At 35.3% G+C, this 15,891-nt stretch overlaps 1 protein-coding gene across 1 annotated transcript in view; it reads left to right on the forward strand.

The window, feature by feature from the left end:
• The window catches only part of LOC137011633 (unconventional myosin-VIIa), a 31,956-nt gene that overhangs the window by 13,544 nt on the left and 2,521 nt on the right, over positions 1-15,891 (forward strand). Inside the window, exons 23-47 of the mRNA XM_067374653.1 lie at positions 669-878; positions 976-1,143; positions 1,438-1,749; positions 2,204-2,361; positions 2,449-2,575; positions 2,704-2,823; positions 2,916-3,089; positions 3,193-3,420; positions 4,357-4,524; positions 4,617-4,734; positions 5,777-5,903; positions 6,038-6,192; positions 7,011-7,192; positions 7,325-7,443; positions 7,533-7,687; positions 7,923-8,076; positions 10,550-10,705; positions 11,505-11,610; positions 13,341-13,454; positions 13,685-13,772; positions 13,906-14,015; positions 14,630-14,815; positions 14,915-15,031; positions 15,118-15,201; positions 15,369-15,488. Coding sequence (XP_067230754.1) covers positions 669-878; positions 976-1,143; positions 1,438-1,749; positions 2,204-2,361; positions 2,449-2,575; positions 2,704-2,823; positions 2,916-3,089; positions 3,193-3,420; positions 4,357-4,524; positions 4,617-4,734; positions 5,777-5,903; positions 6,038-6,192; positions 7,011-7,192; positions 7,325-7,443; positions 7,533-7,687; positions 7,923-8,076; positions 10,550-10,705; positions 11,505-11,610; positions 13,341-13,454; positions 13,685-13,772; positions 13,906-14,015; positions 14,630-14,815; positions 14,915-15,031; positions 15,118-15,201; positions 15,369-15,488 — 3,756 coding nt within the window. The remainder of the gene's footprint in view (positions 1-668; positions 879-975; positions 1,144-1,437; positions 1,750-2,203; positions 2,362-2,448; positions 2,576-2,703; positions 2,824-2,915; positions 3,090-3,192; positions 3,421-4,356; positions 4,525-4,616; positions 4,735-5,776; positions 5,904-6,037; positions 6,193-7,010; positions 7,193-7,324; positions 7,444-7,532; positions 7,688-7,922; positions 8,077-10,549; positions 10,706-11,504; positions 11,611-13,340; positions 13,455-13,684; positions 13,773-13,905; positions 14,016-14,629; positions 14,816-14,914; positions 15,032-15,117; positions 15,202-15,368; positions 15,489-15,891) is intronic.

Consider the following 15,891-nt stretch of genomic DNA (forward strand, 5'->3'; position numbering starts at 1 on the left):
TATCAGAGTTTCATCTTATTTTCTGGCCATATAAATAACATCTGCATCAAATTCCATATTTTTGCTCAGTTTGAGCCTATGAATGAAACTAAGGTGTTTTTTCCTCCTCGAGTATATGCTCCATATTCTCCTATATCATACTTAGTCATAAAAGCTTGATGAATCGAATATGATATATGATGACATGAATGTGTTATCTGCAGAGCTGCTCTGAGAGTAACTTCACGAGCATTTCACTTCATTTCACTTCAAAACTATCATCATGTCACTTATACACACATAAACTAAGGTCTTCATGACAACCCATCAAAATAAAAGTTTAGTTTAACTTAAATTATGATTATTACTATTACACAGTAGTTCACTTTTTCAAGTGATAATAATAACAACAATAATACAGTTTATTAAAACACATACAAACTCAAACATTTTCATTACAACCTGCCAAAATGTCTAACTTGAAGAAGAAGTAAAAAATTATAAATTATTAAAGAAAAAAAATACTGTGATATATCATGAAACTGCCAGAATCTTTAAAAATACACATTTTTGGTCAATCCAGCCAGCACTATGGGTAGGTTTAGAGGTAAGTTTAGCGTTAGGGGCTAGAAAATGTCATTAGCTCGGCATGAAAAACATTGTGTGTGTGCGTGTGTGTGTGTGTTTAGGACTTGGAGAAAAAGCGGACGGTGCTTGAGGTGGTGGATCTGGATGATGCTCCAATGATGGAGATTCCAGAGGAAGACTACGATGATTTGGATGAGTACTCCTTCTCCAAGTTTGCTTCCATGTACTTCCAGGGTGCCGCCACACCCACACATATTCGTCAGAGAATACGTCAGCCGCTGCTCTACCATGAGGATGAGAATGACGTCCTGGTAAAGCCACCTTTAGTTGATTAATGTTATGTTTTTGTGTTGACGGGTCACGATATAAAATGAGACCTTACAACTGATCTTCTGTTCTTCTCCACAGGCTTCACTAACAGTTTGGTGGATGATCTTGAGATTTATGGGTGATCTTCCTGAGCCAAAGGCTCAGGGGATCTCTAGAGGTGGACAAGCCTTTGCAGATCGCTCCCTGCAGAAGGATGTGGCCTCTAGACAGGATAGACGCCTCAGCCATATGGTGGGCCTGGACCAGGTGAGGAAACTCCTTTTTATTACATATTTCACTGCTGACAAACACACACACACACACACACACACACACACACACACACACACACACACACAAAAACTTGGCCAGTTTAAACTACATAAGACCAGCAAAGCAGGTCTTTTAAGCAGGTTTGTGACTCAATAACAAAAAGACTTAAGGATTCTGGACACCTGTCAACATATTTCCCTTTTCTCAATGTAAGAAAAGCAATCAGCAGTCTTTTGTTTAAAAATGCAAGGGATGTTTTGAAAGTGTTCATGTCTCATTTTTTTTCAGAGAATGAGAAATACAAGAAACACTCAGGTCACTACAGGTCCAGAAGAGGCTTCCCGCAACAGAAAATCTTCGACTTTTACAGACATACTGTCCCGGAACAGAAAATCTGTTCAAGACGAGGGTGTTCCAGGCCGCAAACAATCTGCCGTTCCAGGCCGCAAACAATCTGCCATACCAGGGCAGGGTCCTAAAAACAGAAAGACCTCAACTTTCACTGACATAATGTCCCGAAACAGAAAGACCTCCACAACTCCTGAGGGGCTGCCACCAAACAGAAGAACCAGTAGAAAACCATCTGTTATAGCAGAAGAGGTGAGACACAAAATTTTGCAGATTGGTCAACGATGTTGCACACATTTTTGTCCCATCTCTTGTTTTGAATAATTAAATAGATAGGACAACAAATATATATATATATATATATATATATATATATATATATATATATATATATATATATATATATATATATATATATATATATATATTAATTTAAACTTTTTGTTAATGTCATTAGTTAAAGTATCAGATAATTTAACCTGTTTATGACAAGACAAGGTTAGTTCAGGTTGTAAAATGTCATGTGGTGCGACACGCGTATATACTTTTTACCTTGAAAATATTAAACTGTAACTGCCTGTGACCTACTGTATTTGTCATGTAACCAATCCCCAATCCCTGCACAAACCATTCTTACATTCATCTAAAAGTAAAATGTGACATACTTTGAATTTATAGTCTTAACTCACTAACTTTTCATTTTAAGGCAGAAGATGGTTCTGAAGTTGCCAAACAACCCACTGTGCAAACTATTAGCGAAGAAGATGAAATGAACGGAGACGGACTCACCCTGGACCGGCCAATGACATCTCTTGAAAAGTTGCATATCATTGTTGGATATGCCATTGTCAGACGTGACCTCAGGTTGTTAATTATTCGAAACCATAAGTAATCTATTGCTTAGTGGTCAAATGTTTCTGCTTCTAAATCCTTAGCATTTCTCATTGTTAGGGATGAAATCTACTGCCAGATCTGTAAGCAGCTCCAGGAGAACTCAAATCGTGGTAGCTTCTTCCGTGGCTGGATCCTCTTGTCCATTTGTTTGGGCATCTTTCCTCCTACTGAGAGCTTTATTAAGGTGAATGAAGAATATTCTTCCTTAATAAACTCTTTTATAAATCATGTCACTCTTTCTTCATGGGGTAATACATTTAAAATGAGTATTCGATTGCGTTTAAGTTGTCTCATCTGTTCTCCTCCTTATAGTACCTGCAAAGTTTTCTTCGCTTTGGTCCTGTGGGATACGCACCTTACTGCGCTGAGCGACTGAGGCGTACTGTTGCCAATGGAGTGCGTGGAGAGCCCCCCAGCTGGCTGGAGCTCCAGGTGAAGACACTTATGCCTCGTTCACACAAACAATTGGCCATTACTATTATAGATTTGAAACTATAATTCATGCCCTCTCTGTTCACTCACAGGCCACCAAGTCCAAGAAACCCATGGCCATCTCAGTGACTTTGATGGATGGCAGAACTATCAGTATGCCTGTAGATTCTGCATCCACATCTAAAGAGGTCTGCCAAATGCTCTCAAAGAAGGTCAAACTTCAGGACACATTTGGCTTCTCAATATATGTGGCTTTATATGACAAGGTATGAAGCCCCCAGTCTGAATTGAGAGTTAAAGTCAGATTTTGTTCATGGTTACCCAGTATGGTTCGAATTTAAGACATGGTTTGGTACTCTCTATTTCTAGGTGTGGTCTTTAGGTGGTGGCCGTGAGCATGTGATGGATGCTATCTCTCAGTGTGAACAGGAAGTGAAGAGGAAGGGTGGGCAGGAGCAACACGCCCCCTGGCGTCTCTACTTCCGTAAAGAAATTTTCACACCTTGGCATGACTGCAGCCAGGATAATGTCAGCACAGACCTTATCTACAGACAGGTCATCAGAGGCCTGAAATATGGAGAGTACCAGTGTGAGAAGGTACGCTCAAGATCAATTTTTTTGGGGTTGCGCTTTATTTTACAGTACGTGCACTTTCAATTACAGTGTACGCACTGAATAATATAAGGTTACTACATAGGTTAAGATTAGGTTTAGGGGTAGGTTCAGGATTTGTACCTAGTTATTACCTAGTTATTGTAATTACTACTATAAGTATATAACTACAATAAGTATATATATATATATATATGGCAATTTCTTCACAATTTGTAAAGATACATTTTGTGATTTTATTATGTTGTGCTAAATAAAATGGCAGGTGTCTAAGCCAATTTACTGACACCTAGTGGTGTGGACCAGCATCAAGCAAATGCTATTGTATTTTTCAATTGTAGAATTGTAGAATTGTTGTATTCACTGTCATCCGTGATTACTTTATCCAGTGGGAGCAAGTCACATTTATTTATATAGAACTTACATACAGTACAGATGATTTCAAGTCAGCTTCACAGTAATAAACAGTATTAATGTTGCAAAGTTCTTCAGTTATGAAACCAATACAATTTCAGCTGTAAAGCAGCTCTGAAAAGATTGTAGTGTCATTATTCAGCTCGTTTTAGTTCAGTGTTGATTTAGTTTAGTTCAATAACAGTGCAGATGTTGCAAAGCTCATTAGTTATGAAGCAAACTCAGTTCAACTAAGCTCTACAGAAGATAATAGTATCGTTATTCATCTCAAGTAAGTCCAGCTCAATCCATCCAATAGTGTTAGTGCAGTCAAATTGATAATATTACTAAATATCAAGTGGCTTTTAAATTCTTTGAAAGTGTCAGATAAAGCATGTTACTGGGATACAATGAGTAGTTTTTTGCTGATCATATGATCTCAACATGGTGGCCCCCATGAGGTGACCATGGTATGTCATTCATTCCATGGTGTTTCGCCTTTGTGTTTCGCCTTTGTGTTTCTGTCAGGTGGAAGACTATGTTGCACTTGCCGCAAAGCACTTCTTTGTGCAGTATGGATCAGACACCAGTATGGAGAATACTAGGACTGTGGTTAAGGAGTGCATTAACTCCAAACTACTGGAGGCCAAGTCAGAAGACAAGTGGATCCAGATGGTCAACACAGCACATGCACAAGTAAAGATTTTTTTATTTTTATGTTAAAATAATAAATAGAGTATATCCGTCTTTCCTCTAGTATATCACAAGCATTTGTCTCTTTCTACTAGGGCCCATTCATAAACTCTCGGACCAAGTCTGATAAAGTGAAAGCAGAGGTGGTTGACTATGCTCGTCAAAAGTGGCCCATGTTCTTTTCCAAGTTTTATGAAGTTGCCAAGTTATCTGGTATGGATTGGATACCAAGATCAATATTACATACACTAGTTTTCAAAAGTTTGGGGTCAGTAAGATTTTTTTTTTAATGAATCAGAGTGTCTATTTACACCAAGTGCAAATAGCCTGCCTTGTTGGCAGAGGATATTTAAACTAACTCCGCCCACCATTAGTGGCGTGGAGAGTGGGTGGCGTTAGGTTTTGACGCCACTGACCCAAGTTCGAATCCGCTTTTTATCAAACTCATTCTTCTGCCTTTTCACATCGCATAACAGCTCGGAGTAGCTTTTATTTTAAATAAAAATGAAGAAAATATTTGAAAAATGTGCCTAACAGGTATTTAATAGTGGAATAAAGTGTTTAACAGGTAGGGGAGGTAATGTCAAGTACAAGTAATGTGCTAATAAGGAAACATCCATTAATGATTTTAATAAATATTATCATATGCACTTAATATGTTATTGTTGCATACTGTTTTATAATATGCTACAGTACACAAATAGTATCTGCCACTATTTGCACTAAGTATAAATAACATCTAACAATTATTTACACTTTGTGCAAAGAAAATATTACTATTTTCACTTAAATAGCATCTATCGCTATACTTTATTTAGCTATCGAAAGTGACATTTATAATGTTACAAAAGATTTGTTTCAAATAAATACTGTTCTTTTTAACTAATCAAATCTTGAAAAAATGTATAATTTTCCACAAAAATATTAAGCAGCACAACTGTTTTCAACATTGATAATTATCATCAAATCAGCATATTAGAATGATTTCTGAAGGATCATGTGACACTGAAGACTGGAGAAATGGCTGCTGAAAATTCAGCTTTGCCATCACAACAATACATTATATTTTATAATATTTTCAAATAGAAAAATCCTTTTAAAATGTGGTAGTATTTCATAATGTATATGCAGCATTGAAACCTCAAACTTTTGAATGGTAGTGTACATTGCAAATGCATTTCAACAACTAATGCACAAGAATAGCTTTTATATAATTTGATGAATGAGATTAGATGTGTGTTATTTCAATACTCAGGTCCTCCTCTATCAAAGAACAAGTTCATCCTTGCCATAAATTCAATGGGAATAACATTCCTAGATGAAAGAGAAAAGACTCTTCTTGTGCTGTCTTACCCAGAGCTCACTGGGGTTAACACTATTAGGTGAGCTGGACACCAGCTGATGTTTGATGGACTTGTATAATGTTGCCATTTACAATATTAAAATATTGTAATTAAAATGAGTGATCCCTTCCTTTGTAAATTCCCTGAATTCCTCCTGCCTCGTCCCCCTCCAGAGAAAGGAAGTGTGTGTGTTTGCTGACTCTAAAAGGAGACTTCACACTGAATGCAATTGTGGCCTCCGAGATCTCTGATCTGGTAGCCATGTTTCTGGCAGGCCTCTTACAACGTTCACAATTTGCTGTGGCCCTACAGGAGGTTAACAGACAAGGTCAGAAGAGACAATAAGCTGCATACATTTCACTAAATATTTTTTGTGTTTTAAATCACCATCTGTTATTTACGGAAGAGGATTAGGGCCAAGCAATAATAAAAAATAAAACCATCTCGAGATTAAAGTTGTTAAATTTCGAGAAAAAAGTCGAGATAAAATGTTGAGAATAAAGCCATTAAATTACGAGAAAAAAGTCGTTAAATTACGGGAATAAACTTGTTAAATTTTGAGAAAAAAGTCGAGATAAAATGTTGAGAATAAAGTCATTAAATTACGAGAAAAAAGTCGTTAAATTACGAGAACAAATTTGTTAAATTATGAGAAAAATTTTGTTAAATTTCGAGAAAAAAGTCGAGATAAAATGTTGAGAATAAAGTCATTAAATTACGAGAAAAAAGTCGTTAAATTATGAGAACAAATTTGTTAAATTACGAGAATAAATTCGTTAATTTAATTACTTTATTCTCAACATTTTATCTCAAATTTTTTTCTCGAAATTTAATGACATTTTTCTCATAATTTAACTTTGTTCTCGTAATTTAACGCCTTTTTCTCGTAATTTAATTACTTTATTCTCAACATTTTATCTCAACCTTTTTCTCGAAATGTAACGAGTTTTTTCTCGTAATTTAATGACTTTATTCTCAACATTTTATCTCTACTTTTTTCTTGAAATTTTATGAGTTTTTTCTCGAAATTTAACAACTTTAATCTCAAGATGGTTTTATTATTTATTATTGCTTGGCCCTAATCCTCTTCCGTAGTTATTCGACTTTGTTGTTGTCTAATGAAAAATGGTTTGGATTTTTTTCAAGATGATCGAACATTTCTCAGCTTTAAGAGGGCAGAGCTCATCTTCCTCATTCAGGATGACGAGTTTTCTGCTGCTCGTGGCTGGTTGAAGGGTAAGAATGAGCGGACTGGAGAAATCGGTGCAGTCCCTGCTGATGCTGTCTTGATTCTTCCAACTCTTACGAAACCGACCAATGAAGTCCTGGTTAGAGCTTCAATATATTTTTCATGCTTTCCTGTTGAGTTGAAAAGTACTTTAGATCTGTGAAGGTCTGAATTATGGAATATGATTGTGTTGGCTTTGATTGCTAAAAGCTCCTTGTATTCTTTTTTATAGAGCCTGATCAGCTTGTCCCCAGATCAGAGAAAGACCATCATAGACAACACTTCAAAAGGAACCATCACTGAAAGAGTGGCTCCTTCAACTCTCAAAGAGTTCTCCCTTGAATACTTCAGGTACTTGCATCACTGTTTGAACATATTGTGACATTACATTCTGAAGTGTTTCAGAAGCAAACACCATGTTGTTTCTGTCATTGTCACAGGCAGCCCACCAAGGATGTGAACAGACAGGTGATCTCTAAGAATGCAGCACCTGAGAGGCTGTGGGCAAACTCCAGAGAACCCATCAGACAGCCCCTGCTGAAGAGACTGGTGGGCAATCCAGATTTAAGCCCACAAGCCTGCCAGGCCTTCACTGATATCCTTTGCCACACAAATTTAAGTTGTTATTATTATGAACACGGCTTATTTCCACAGTAGTAGTTAACACATTACCATATACCTGATACACATCCAAATGACTTGGCAACTGTTGTAATTTGATGTAGAATTGTATAGGTACTGGTCCATGAGTAAGATTTACCAGCTAACCTGGTTATCCAGGTGGGATACAAGCTTAAGAAAGTGCTGATTCCTTGACTTGTAGTCTGCACCTATTCTGAAATATATGGGTGACTACCCTACCAGACAGATTCAGAGCCCTCTGGAACTCACGGACCAGATCTTTGGCCCAGCTACAGGAAATGAGGAACTCAGAGATGAGATCTACTGCCAGATCATCAAACAAATGACCAGCAATAATAACCGGTAAATAGCATTACATGCTCAAACAGAATTCAATACTGTACTGTATTTTGCCTAATGAAAGCCTGTACACTATCATTCAAAAGTTTTGGGATTGTATATATATATATATATATATATATATATATATATATTTTTTTTTTTATTTATTTATTTAAGTTTTTTTAAAAGTTTTTTTAACTCTCATATGCTCACCAAGGCTGGATTATTGTAATCAGAAATACAGCAAAAACAGTAATATTTTTTTTATATTTTTGCAATTTAAAATAACTTTTCTATTTAATATATTGTAAAATGTAATTTATTCCTGTGTTGGGGATAAACAGTTTAGGACCCTTGAGACAAGATATGTTGAATAAAGACCCAGAGTCAAAGTATCAAAAAAATTTATAAATTGAAGAAAAATTGAATGAAGAATAGTTTGCAGTTTCATCAGCAGAAGCCAGCTTCAAGTCTCACAAGGAGTTCGTAGGCCGTTCTGCGTACATTCACATTTCCATAACAATTGTACTCTAACGGAGTCAACTAACTTCGTCATTACTTCAGGTTGAATGATTCCGATTGGCTAAGAAAAATAGACAATATTCGAAATTTTCCACATGTGGACAGATTGTAAGAAGCATATCTCCCTTCGTCACGATGCTGATGAGGGGACCCTGGATTTAGGTACTGGATGTCCTTTTGGGGTCATGACATGGCGTCTGCTGGTCTCAAGCAAAGTGCCAGTTGTCCACCAGTATAAAGGACCTGCACAGAACACTTAGCGCACATACACATGATTCACAGCTTCTTCAAGGTTGAAGTTGATCTAAGTTTTGCTCTGAGCAGGAAACTTTCCCAAAACATACTGATAACATGTACTTTTTTCTCAGTGAGAGCTACAGACAATATCCAAAATTATTTTCTAGTGTTTGAAAAGGAAAATAAATGCTTTACCATACGTTTAAGAAGTCATTCAAATAATTTAACACAAAATACATGTTGATTAATTACTTAAAAGATATATATTGATATATAGTGGATTCCAGAATCCATCCCTTCACCTGTGATGGCAAAGCTGAATTTTCAGCAGCCATTATTCCAGTCTCAGTCACATGATCCTTCAGAAATCATTCTAATATGTTTCTTGACCACCAAATAAGCATTTCTTATTATTATTATTTCTACTTTTTATTATTATTAGTTGAAAACAGTTGTGCTGCTTAGTATTTTGATAGAAACTGTATGCATATTTTTTTTTAGGAAATCACTGATGAATAGAAAGTTAAAAAGAACAGCAGTCTTTGCTGTTACTTTTGATCCTTTTAATGCATACTTGCTAAATAAAAGTATTGAAATATTAATTCCTTAAAAAAAAAATCAAACTCTTTTGAAATTTGTACAAAGATGTGACAGAGACACAGTTTCACAATAGTTCTGTACAGTTTTCCTTTTGGGATTTTAGTTGAACCAAAGTCAACTTGCCCTTTATAACGGTGAGGGAAACTATGCAACCTTTAACTTCTACCCTTCAGTGAATAATAAGCTTCTTCTTTTTTTAATTTTATCATTTATTATTTAAGAATTAGGTTTGAAGTATAGATTACAGTAGTGTTGTTTTGTATGTTGTTTTGTTTTTCATACCTATCAATCTTTTCTGGATATGGTTAACTATTGGCAGTATATTAGATTCAGATGGCATTAAGTCTAGAAGCTTTAGATTACTGGAATACAGTTAAAGTTCAATTTCCTTTCCAGCACAGGACCAAACAATCATAATTTACACAGTTTCAGGTGCTAAAGTGCTGTATCACTATGAAATTAAAGGGTTAGTTCACCCAAAAATGAAAATTATGTCATTAATTACTCACCCTCATGTCGTTCCACACCCCTAAGACCTTCGTTAATCTTTGGAAAAAAAAATTAAGATAGTTTTGATGAAATCTGATGGTTCATGAGGCCTGCATCAAGTTAATTTAGACTTTCAAATGCCCAGAAAGCTACTAAAGACATATTTAAAACAGTTCATGTGACTACAGTGGTTCAACCTTAATGTTATGAAGCGATGAGAATACTTTTTGTGCACCAAAAAAACAAAATAACGACTTTAAATATAACGACCTAGTGATGGGTGATTTCTAAAACACTGCTTCATGCAGCTTAGAAGCTTTACGAATCTTTTGTTTCAAATCAGTGGTTCGGAGCACTGCCAAAGTCATGTGAACCATTGAAAATTCGAAACACTTATGATGTGACAAAGCCTCGTTTACTGAAATCACGCGACTTTGGCAGTTTGAGATAGACTGTCGCAACTTCCGTTTTATGCTGACTTTAAACCATTTCTAGACATTAAATGTGCCGTTTATATGTATATATGCCATATTTATATGTATATATGCCATTTCAGATGCTATTTTTATGATTATATGAATTTCTAATAAACAAATGGTAAATTATAATTGTAAGTTAATATTTCCGAGTGCTGTTTGTGAATCAGGTACAGTGTGGAGCAGGGCTGGCAGCTGCTGTGGCTGTGCTGTGGTCTCTTCCCTCCCAGTAACTCTCTGCTGAAACATGCCCAGCGTTTCATCGAGACACGCAAACGAGAGACATTGGCCACAGACTGCCTCCAGAGACTGCAAGCGGCTCGGAGGTATGGCCAGCATTCGAGGACATATGCTTAACCACATTTAATTTTAACCCAAACTTTTATCATTACAAATGAGATCATATTGCATTGTGGGTACAAGAGGAAATACAATGAATAAACAGACTTTAAAGTTAAAATGAATTGGTTGTACTTTCCTAAGTTTCATATCATGCGAGTTCAGTTATAGAATCACTAAAAGCTAATGTTTAAGTCACTGTTAATCTCTGTATAAAAGCTTATGAGCATAATGCTTGTATTGTTTTTACTCTTTGAACTTTGGCTGACTTACCTGGAAGCCATAACCTTTTGGAGCTCATCTTATACAGCATGTGTGTTATGTTACTGCACTGATTTACTGTAAAGCAGGCACAGATAAACAACCTATAGCAGATGCTGGTAGTTTAGCATGTTGAAAACAAGCTTGACATATTTCCATGTTCAAAATGGATCATTGACATATGATATTGATGATTATTGGTGTTGGATCCTTGTAATTCAGTTTTAATATCACACACTGTATGCATATTAGCACAGAAACACCTCTCCTTTTATTAGCATGCTAGCCTTTGCCAGACAGGAGCCAATGCCAGGAAAGTGATGGGATAGTACAGAATTTACAGCGGCTTCATCTGCCATGGCAGCTGTTCAAAGACTTTTGGGACACTACTGTAACCCTGTAGTTGAAATAAGTCCACAAGCTGGGTCACAGATGAGGAGAATTGCATTGTTGATTTGGTGTGATAATATAACAGCCATATGTTTACTTTATGTAAGACAACATTTGTCATTGTTTTTGTGCTAGAATGGAGCCCAGAAAACTTCCACCTCACCAGGTAGAGGTTGAAGCAATTCAGCAGAACAGCACCAAGATCTTCCACAAAATTCATTTCCCCAATGACACTCAAGAGGTAACACAATATGTATATATATATTTCCTATTAAATTAAATTATATTATATTTGTATTTAACAATATATTTTATTTACACAATTTTTGTGAAATTATTATTAAAAATGTGTATTATTAATTATAAAAATATTGGAACAAGGTAGAAATTGAAGCTGTAATGTAACTACAAAAAATTAATTAATGGATTAGTTCACTTCAGAATTCAAATTTCCTTATACTGTACACAGATGAGGAATAAGGGTCTTATCTAGCAAATCAATCAGACATTAAAAAAAAAAAAAAAATATATATATATATATATATATATATATATATATATATATATATATATATATATATATATATATATATATATATACTTTTTAACCACAAATGCTCATTTTGCACTGCTCTGCGGTGCACACGCATTATGTAATCACGTTGGAAAGGTCATGCGTGACGTGAAGGGCGAAAATACAGTTTTTTTTTGAAAATGACAGATCGTATAGCTAGATACCCATTGTACCCCTACGGAAGAGGATTAGGGCCAAGCAATAATAAAAAAATCAAACCATCTCGAGATTAAAGTTGTTAAATTTTGAGAAAAAAATCTTTAAATTTCGAGAAAAAGGTCGAGATAAAATGTTGAGAATAAACTCATTAAATTATGAGAAAAAACTTGTTAAATTTCAAGAAAAAAGTCGAGATAAAATGTTGAGAATAAAGTCATTAAATTACGAGAAAAAAGTCGTTAAATTACGAGAACAAATTTGTTAAATTATGAGAAAAATGACGTTAAATTTCGAGAAAAAAAGTCGAGATAAAATGTTGAGAATAAACTACGAATTTGTTCTCATAATTTAACAACTTTTCCTTGTAATTTAATGACTTTATTCTCAACATTTTATCTCAACTTTTTTTCTCGAAATTTAACAACTTTTTCTCATAATTTAACGAATTTGTTCTCATAATCTAACAACTTTTTTCTCGTAATTTAATGACTTTATTCTCTACATTTTATTATGACTTTTTTCTTGAAAATTAACGAGTTTTTTCTCGAAATTTAACAACTTTAATCTCAAGATGGTTTTATTTTTTTATTATTGCTTGGCCCTAATCCTCTTCCGTATACCCCAGTGAAGTCCACTATATGGAGAAAAATCCTGGAATGTTTTCTTCAAAAACCTTAATTTCTTTTCGACTCAAGAAAGAAAGACATGAACATCTTGGATGACATGGGGGTGAGTAAATTATTAGAAAATTTGAATTCTGAAGTGAACTAATCCTTTAATGCTCTTTTGCTGTAAAACAATGGCATACAATGCAAAACATTCCTGATTGGTTTGTCGTTTTCAACACATTCTGACCGATGCTTTCAGGACATTTTCAACAAAGCATTGTGTATGTAAACCAGCCAGATAACATTATTTTGGGGACAACCATGTGGACTGCATCACCAAAACTCAATGTTTAAGTTTGAAAGTAGATATACAAGATAAATAAATGTAAGTTTTGCAGTGGCAATGCAGCACTGGCCTAAAATAGCAAGTGACTGTTCTGTCAACTGGCCTAAGACTCTCTCAAAATAGTAGTTTGCACCACAATAATTCTTGTAATGTTCAAAGTAGTGAAAATAATAGCAGTTGCATAAACATGAAATCTACAGTGAATTTGCTACCAATACAAGTCATGCATCTTATTCATTAAATCAATCCAGTGTCCATGAAACTTTTTTTGCCCTTCTGCACAGGTTTTTGAGGTGGCAACCAACACCAAGATAAAAGACCTGGTCCAGACCATTACTGCGAAACTCATGTTGTCCTCAGCTGATGGCTTTAGCATCTTCGTGAAAACTCCTGATAAGGTTTGTACCTACGCTACCATGACTTATTACTAACAGCCATGGCTGTAACCTCATATTCAGAATATGGTTATTAAAACACATATTGTTAAATCTCGATCTGATTATTGGGTGACACATGCCCCCCTCTGTCTACGATGCTCACGACCCTGCCAACGATCCCGTGTTCCTTTACTAATTCATTGCACACGTGCTTTTGTCTGTAAATTAATCTGTCAATCTCTTTCTGTCAGGTTCTAAGTCTGAATGAAACCGACTACTTCTTTGACAGCCTGAGACAGATTACTGATTGGTCCAAGAGAGCTAAGAGAGTAAATCAGGGTGAGTTTCAATTTAGGTGGAACCTTTATTAGGTGTTTTCTCTAGATCATGGATTAAGTTATTCACCAGTCAGTCACTATAGTTACAAAGTCAAATTCAAAACTAATGTCTTTGCGGACAATGTTTTAAACAGCGGGTGGTCCAGTGAATGTGGCTTACACTGTTTTCTTTATGAGAAAACTATGGTTCAACATTAGCCCTGGGAAAGATGTGGAGGCAGATCTCATCTTCCATTACCCACAGGTACTGGCAGTCTGTGCCATCTTAATAATGTATGGAAAAATTCCCATGTAACTCTGTTGAAAGAACTTTATATTGGTAACTTTATAAGGTACACTAACATTCAAAAGTTTTTGGCTCAGTAACATTTTTTAATACCTTTATTCAGCAAGGACGCATTAAATTGATAAAAAGAAACCATAAATACATTTATAATTTTACAAAAGATTTCAGTTTCAAATAAATGCTGTTCTTTTGAACTCTATTCATTAAACAATTCTGAAAATATGTCATTGTTTGCACAAATAAATTAAGCAGTACAACTGTTTTCAACATTATATGATTATAATAAGAAATGTTTCTTGAGCACCAAATTAGCATATTCAGTGATTTCTGAAGGATCATGTGACACAGAAAACTGGAGTAATGATGCTAAAAATCCGGTCTATCTATACATTTTTAAAATAGAAAATGTTAATATTGTATTAATATTTCACAATATTACTATTTAAATTGTATTTTTGATCAAATAAATGCAGCCTTGGTGAGCATAAGAGACTTTCAAAGACATGAAAAAATCTTACCGACCCCAAACTTTTGATCGGTTTTGTATTTTTTTTCCTTTTCACACTATTTAGGAGTTGCCGAAATACTTGAGAGGTTATCATCGTTGTACCAAAGAAGAAATGGTGGCGCTCGGTGCTCTCCTGTTCAGGGTGAAAGTAGACAATGATAAAACGCAGGTTCCCATGATTCCTAGGATGCTGAAAGACCTGGTGCCTAATGACCAGCTTAAAGCCATGTCTGCTGATGAATGGAAGAAGGTCAGTTCCAGTACACTGCTCTCCTAAGCATTGATATTTAAGAATGAATCTGACGGATATGTAATATTATGTTTCTTGTTCACAAACATTCCTCAACAGCACATTTTTGCTGAGTACAATAAGCAAGCGGGCACGACTGTGGAACAGGCAATGGTTGGCTTTTTGAAGTTAGTCTATAAATGGCCTACATTTGGCTGTGCCTTTTTTGATGTGAAAGTAAGCAATTTGAGTCTGCATCACAATAATAATTTTGCTAATATTGCTTTTAAAAACTGTATATAAGACGATGCTTCATATTACAGCAAACATCAGAGCCTAATTTCCCTGACATCGTGAGGATTGCCATCAGTAAACAGGGCGTCTCTATCATTCACCCCAAAACAAAGGTATCTTCAACTGATAACTCTTTTAAACAAGCATTTTCTTCTAAAGAAAAAATGTGTGAGAACTCAGATGAGTGGTAAAAATCTACATCACTGTAAGCTTGAAAGGAAATAATACGGTCTCCAGCTTTGATTTTTGTTGGACTAATTGAATTCTACTTGTGTTTAAGGACATTCTGGCTGTGCATCCATACAACAAGATTGCAAACTGGTGCAGTGGAAGCACATACTTCCACATGACTGTAGGAAACCTTGTGAAAGGGAACAAAATCCTGTGTGAAACTTCCCTGGTAAGTGACAAAGATGTTGCTTACTCCAGCCGATGAAATTGGGCCTTATTATACACCTGGCACAATGCGGGGCCAGGCACGACAAAAGTGTTTTTTGCTAGTTTCAGCCCAACGCAGTTACCATTTTCACGTCCTGTGCAACGTTGTTTAAAATAGCTAATGCATTTGCGTCCATTTGTGTCCCATGGGCGTGCTGGTCTGAAAATGAGATGTGTTCAGGTTAGGGCTGCAACGATTAATCGCGATTAATCGTTTGCAAAATAAAAGTCTGTGTTTACGTAATATATATGTATGTGTTCTGTGTATAATAATTATGTATATATAAATACACACACATACAGGTATAAAGTTTAGAAATATATGCATGTATTATAAATATATATATTTATATATATTTTATATT

Source organism: Chanodichthys erythropterus, chromosome 21 (genome assembly GCF_024489055.1).
Source record: "Chanodichthys erythropterus isolate Z2021 chromosome 21, ASM2448905v1, whole genome shotgun sequence".
Taxonomy (NCBI): domain Eukaryota; kingdom Metazoa; phylum Chordata; class Actinopteri; order Cypriniformes; family Xenocyprididae; genus Chanodichthys; species Chanodichthys erythropterus.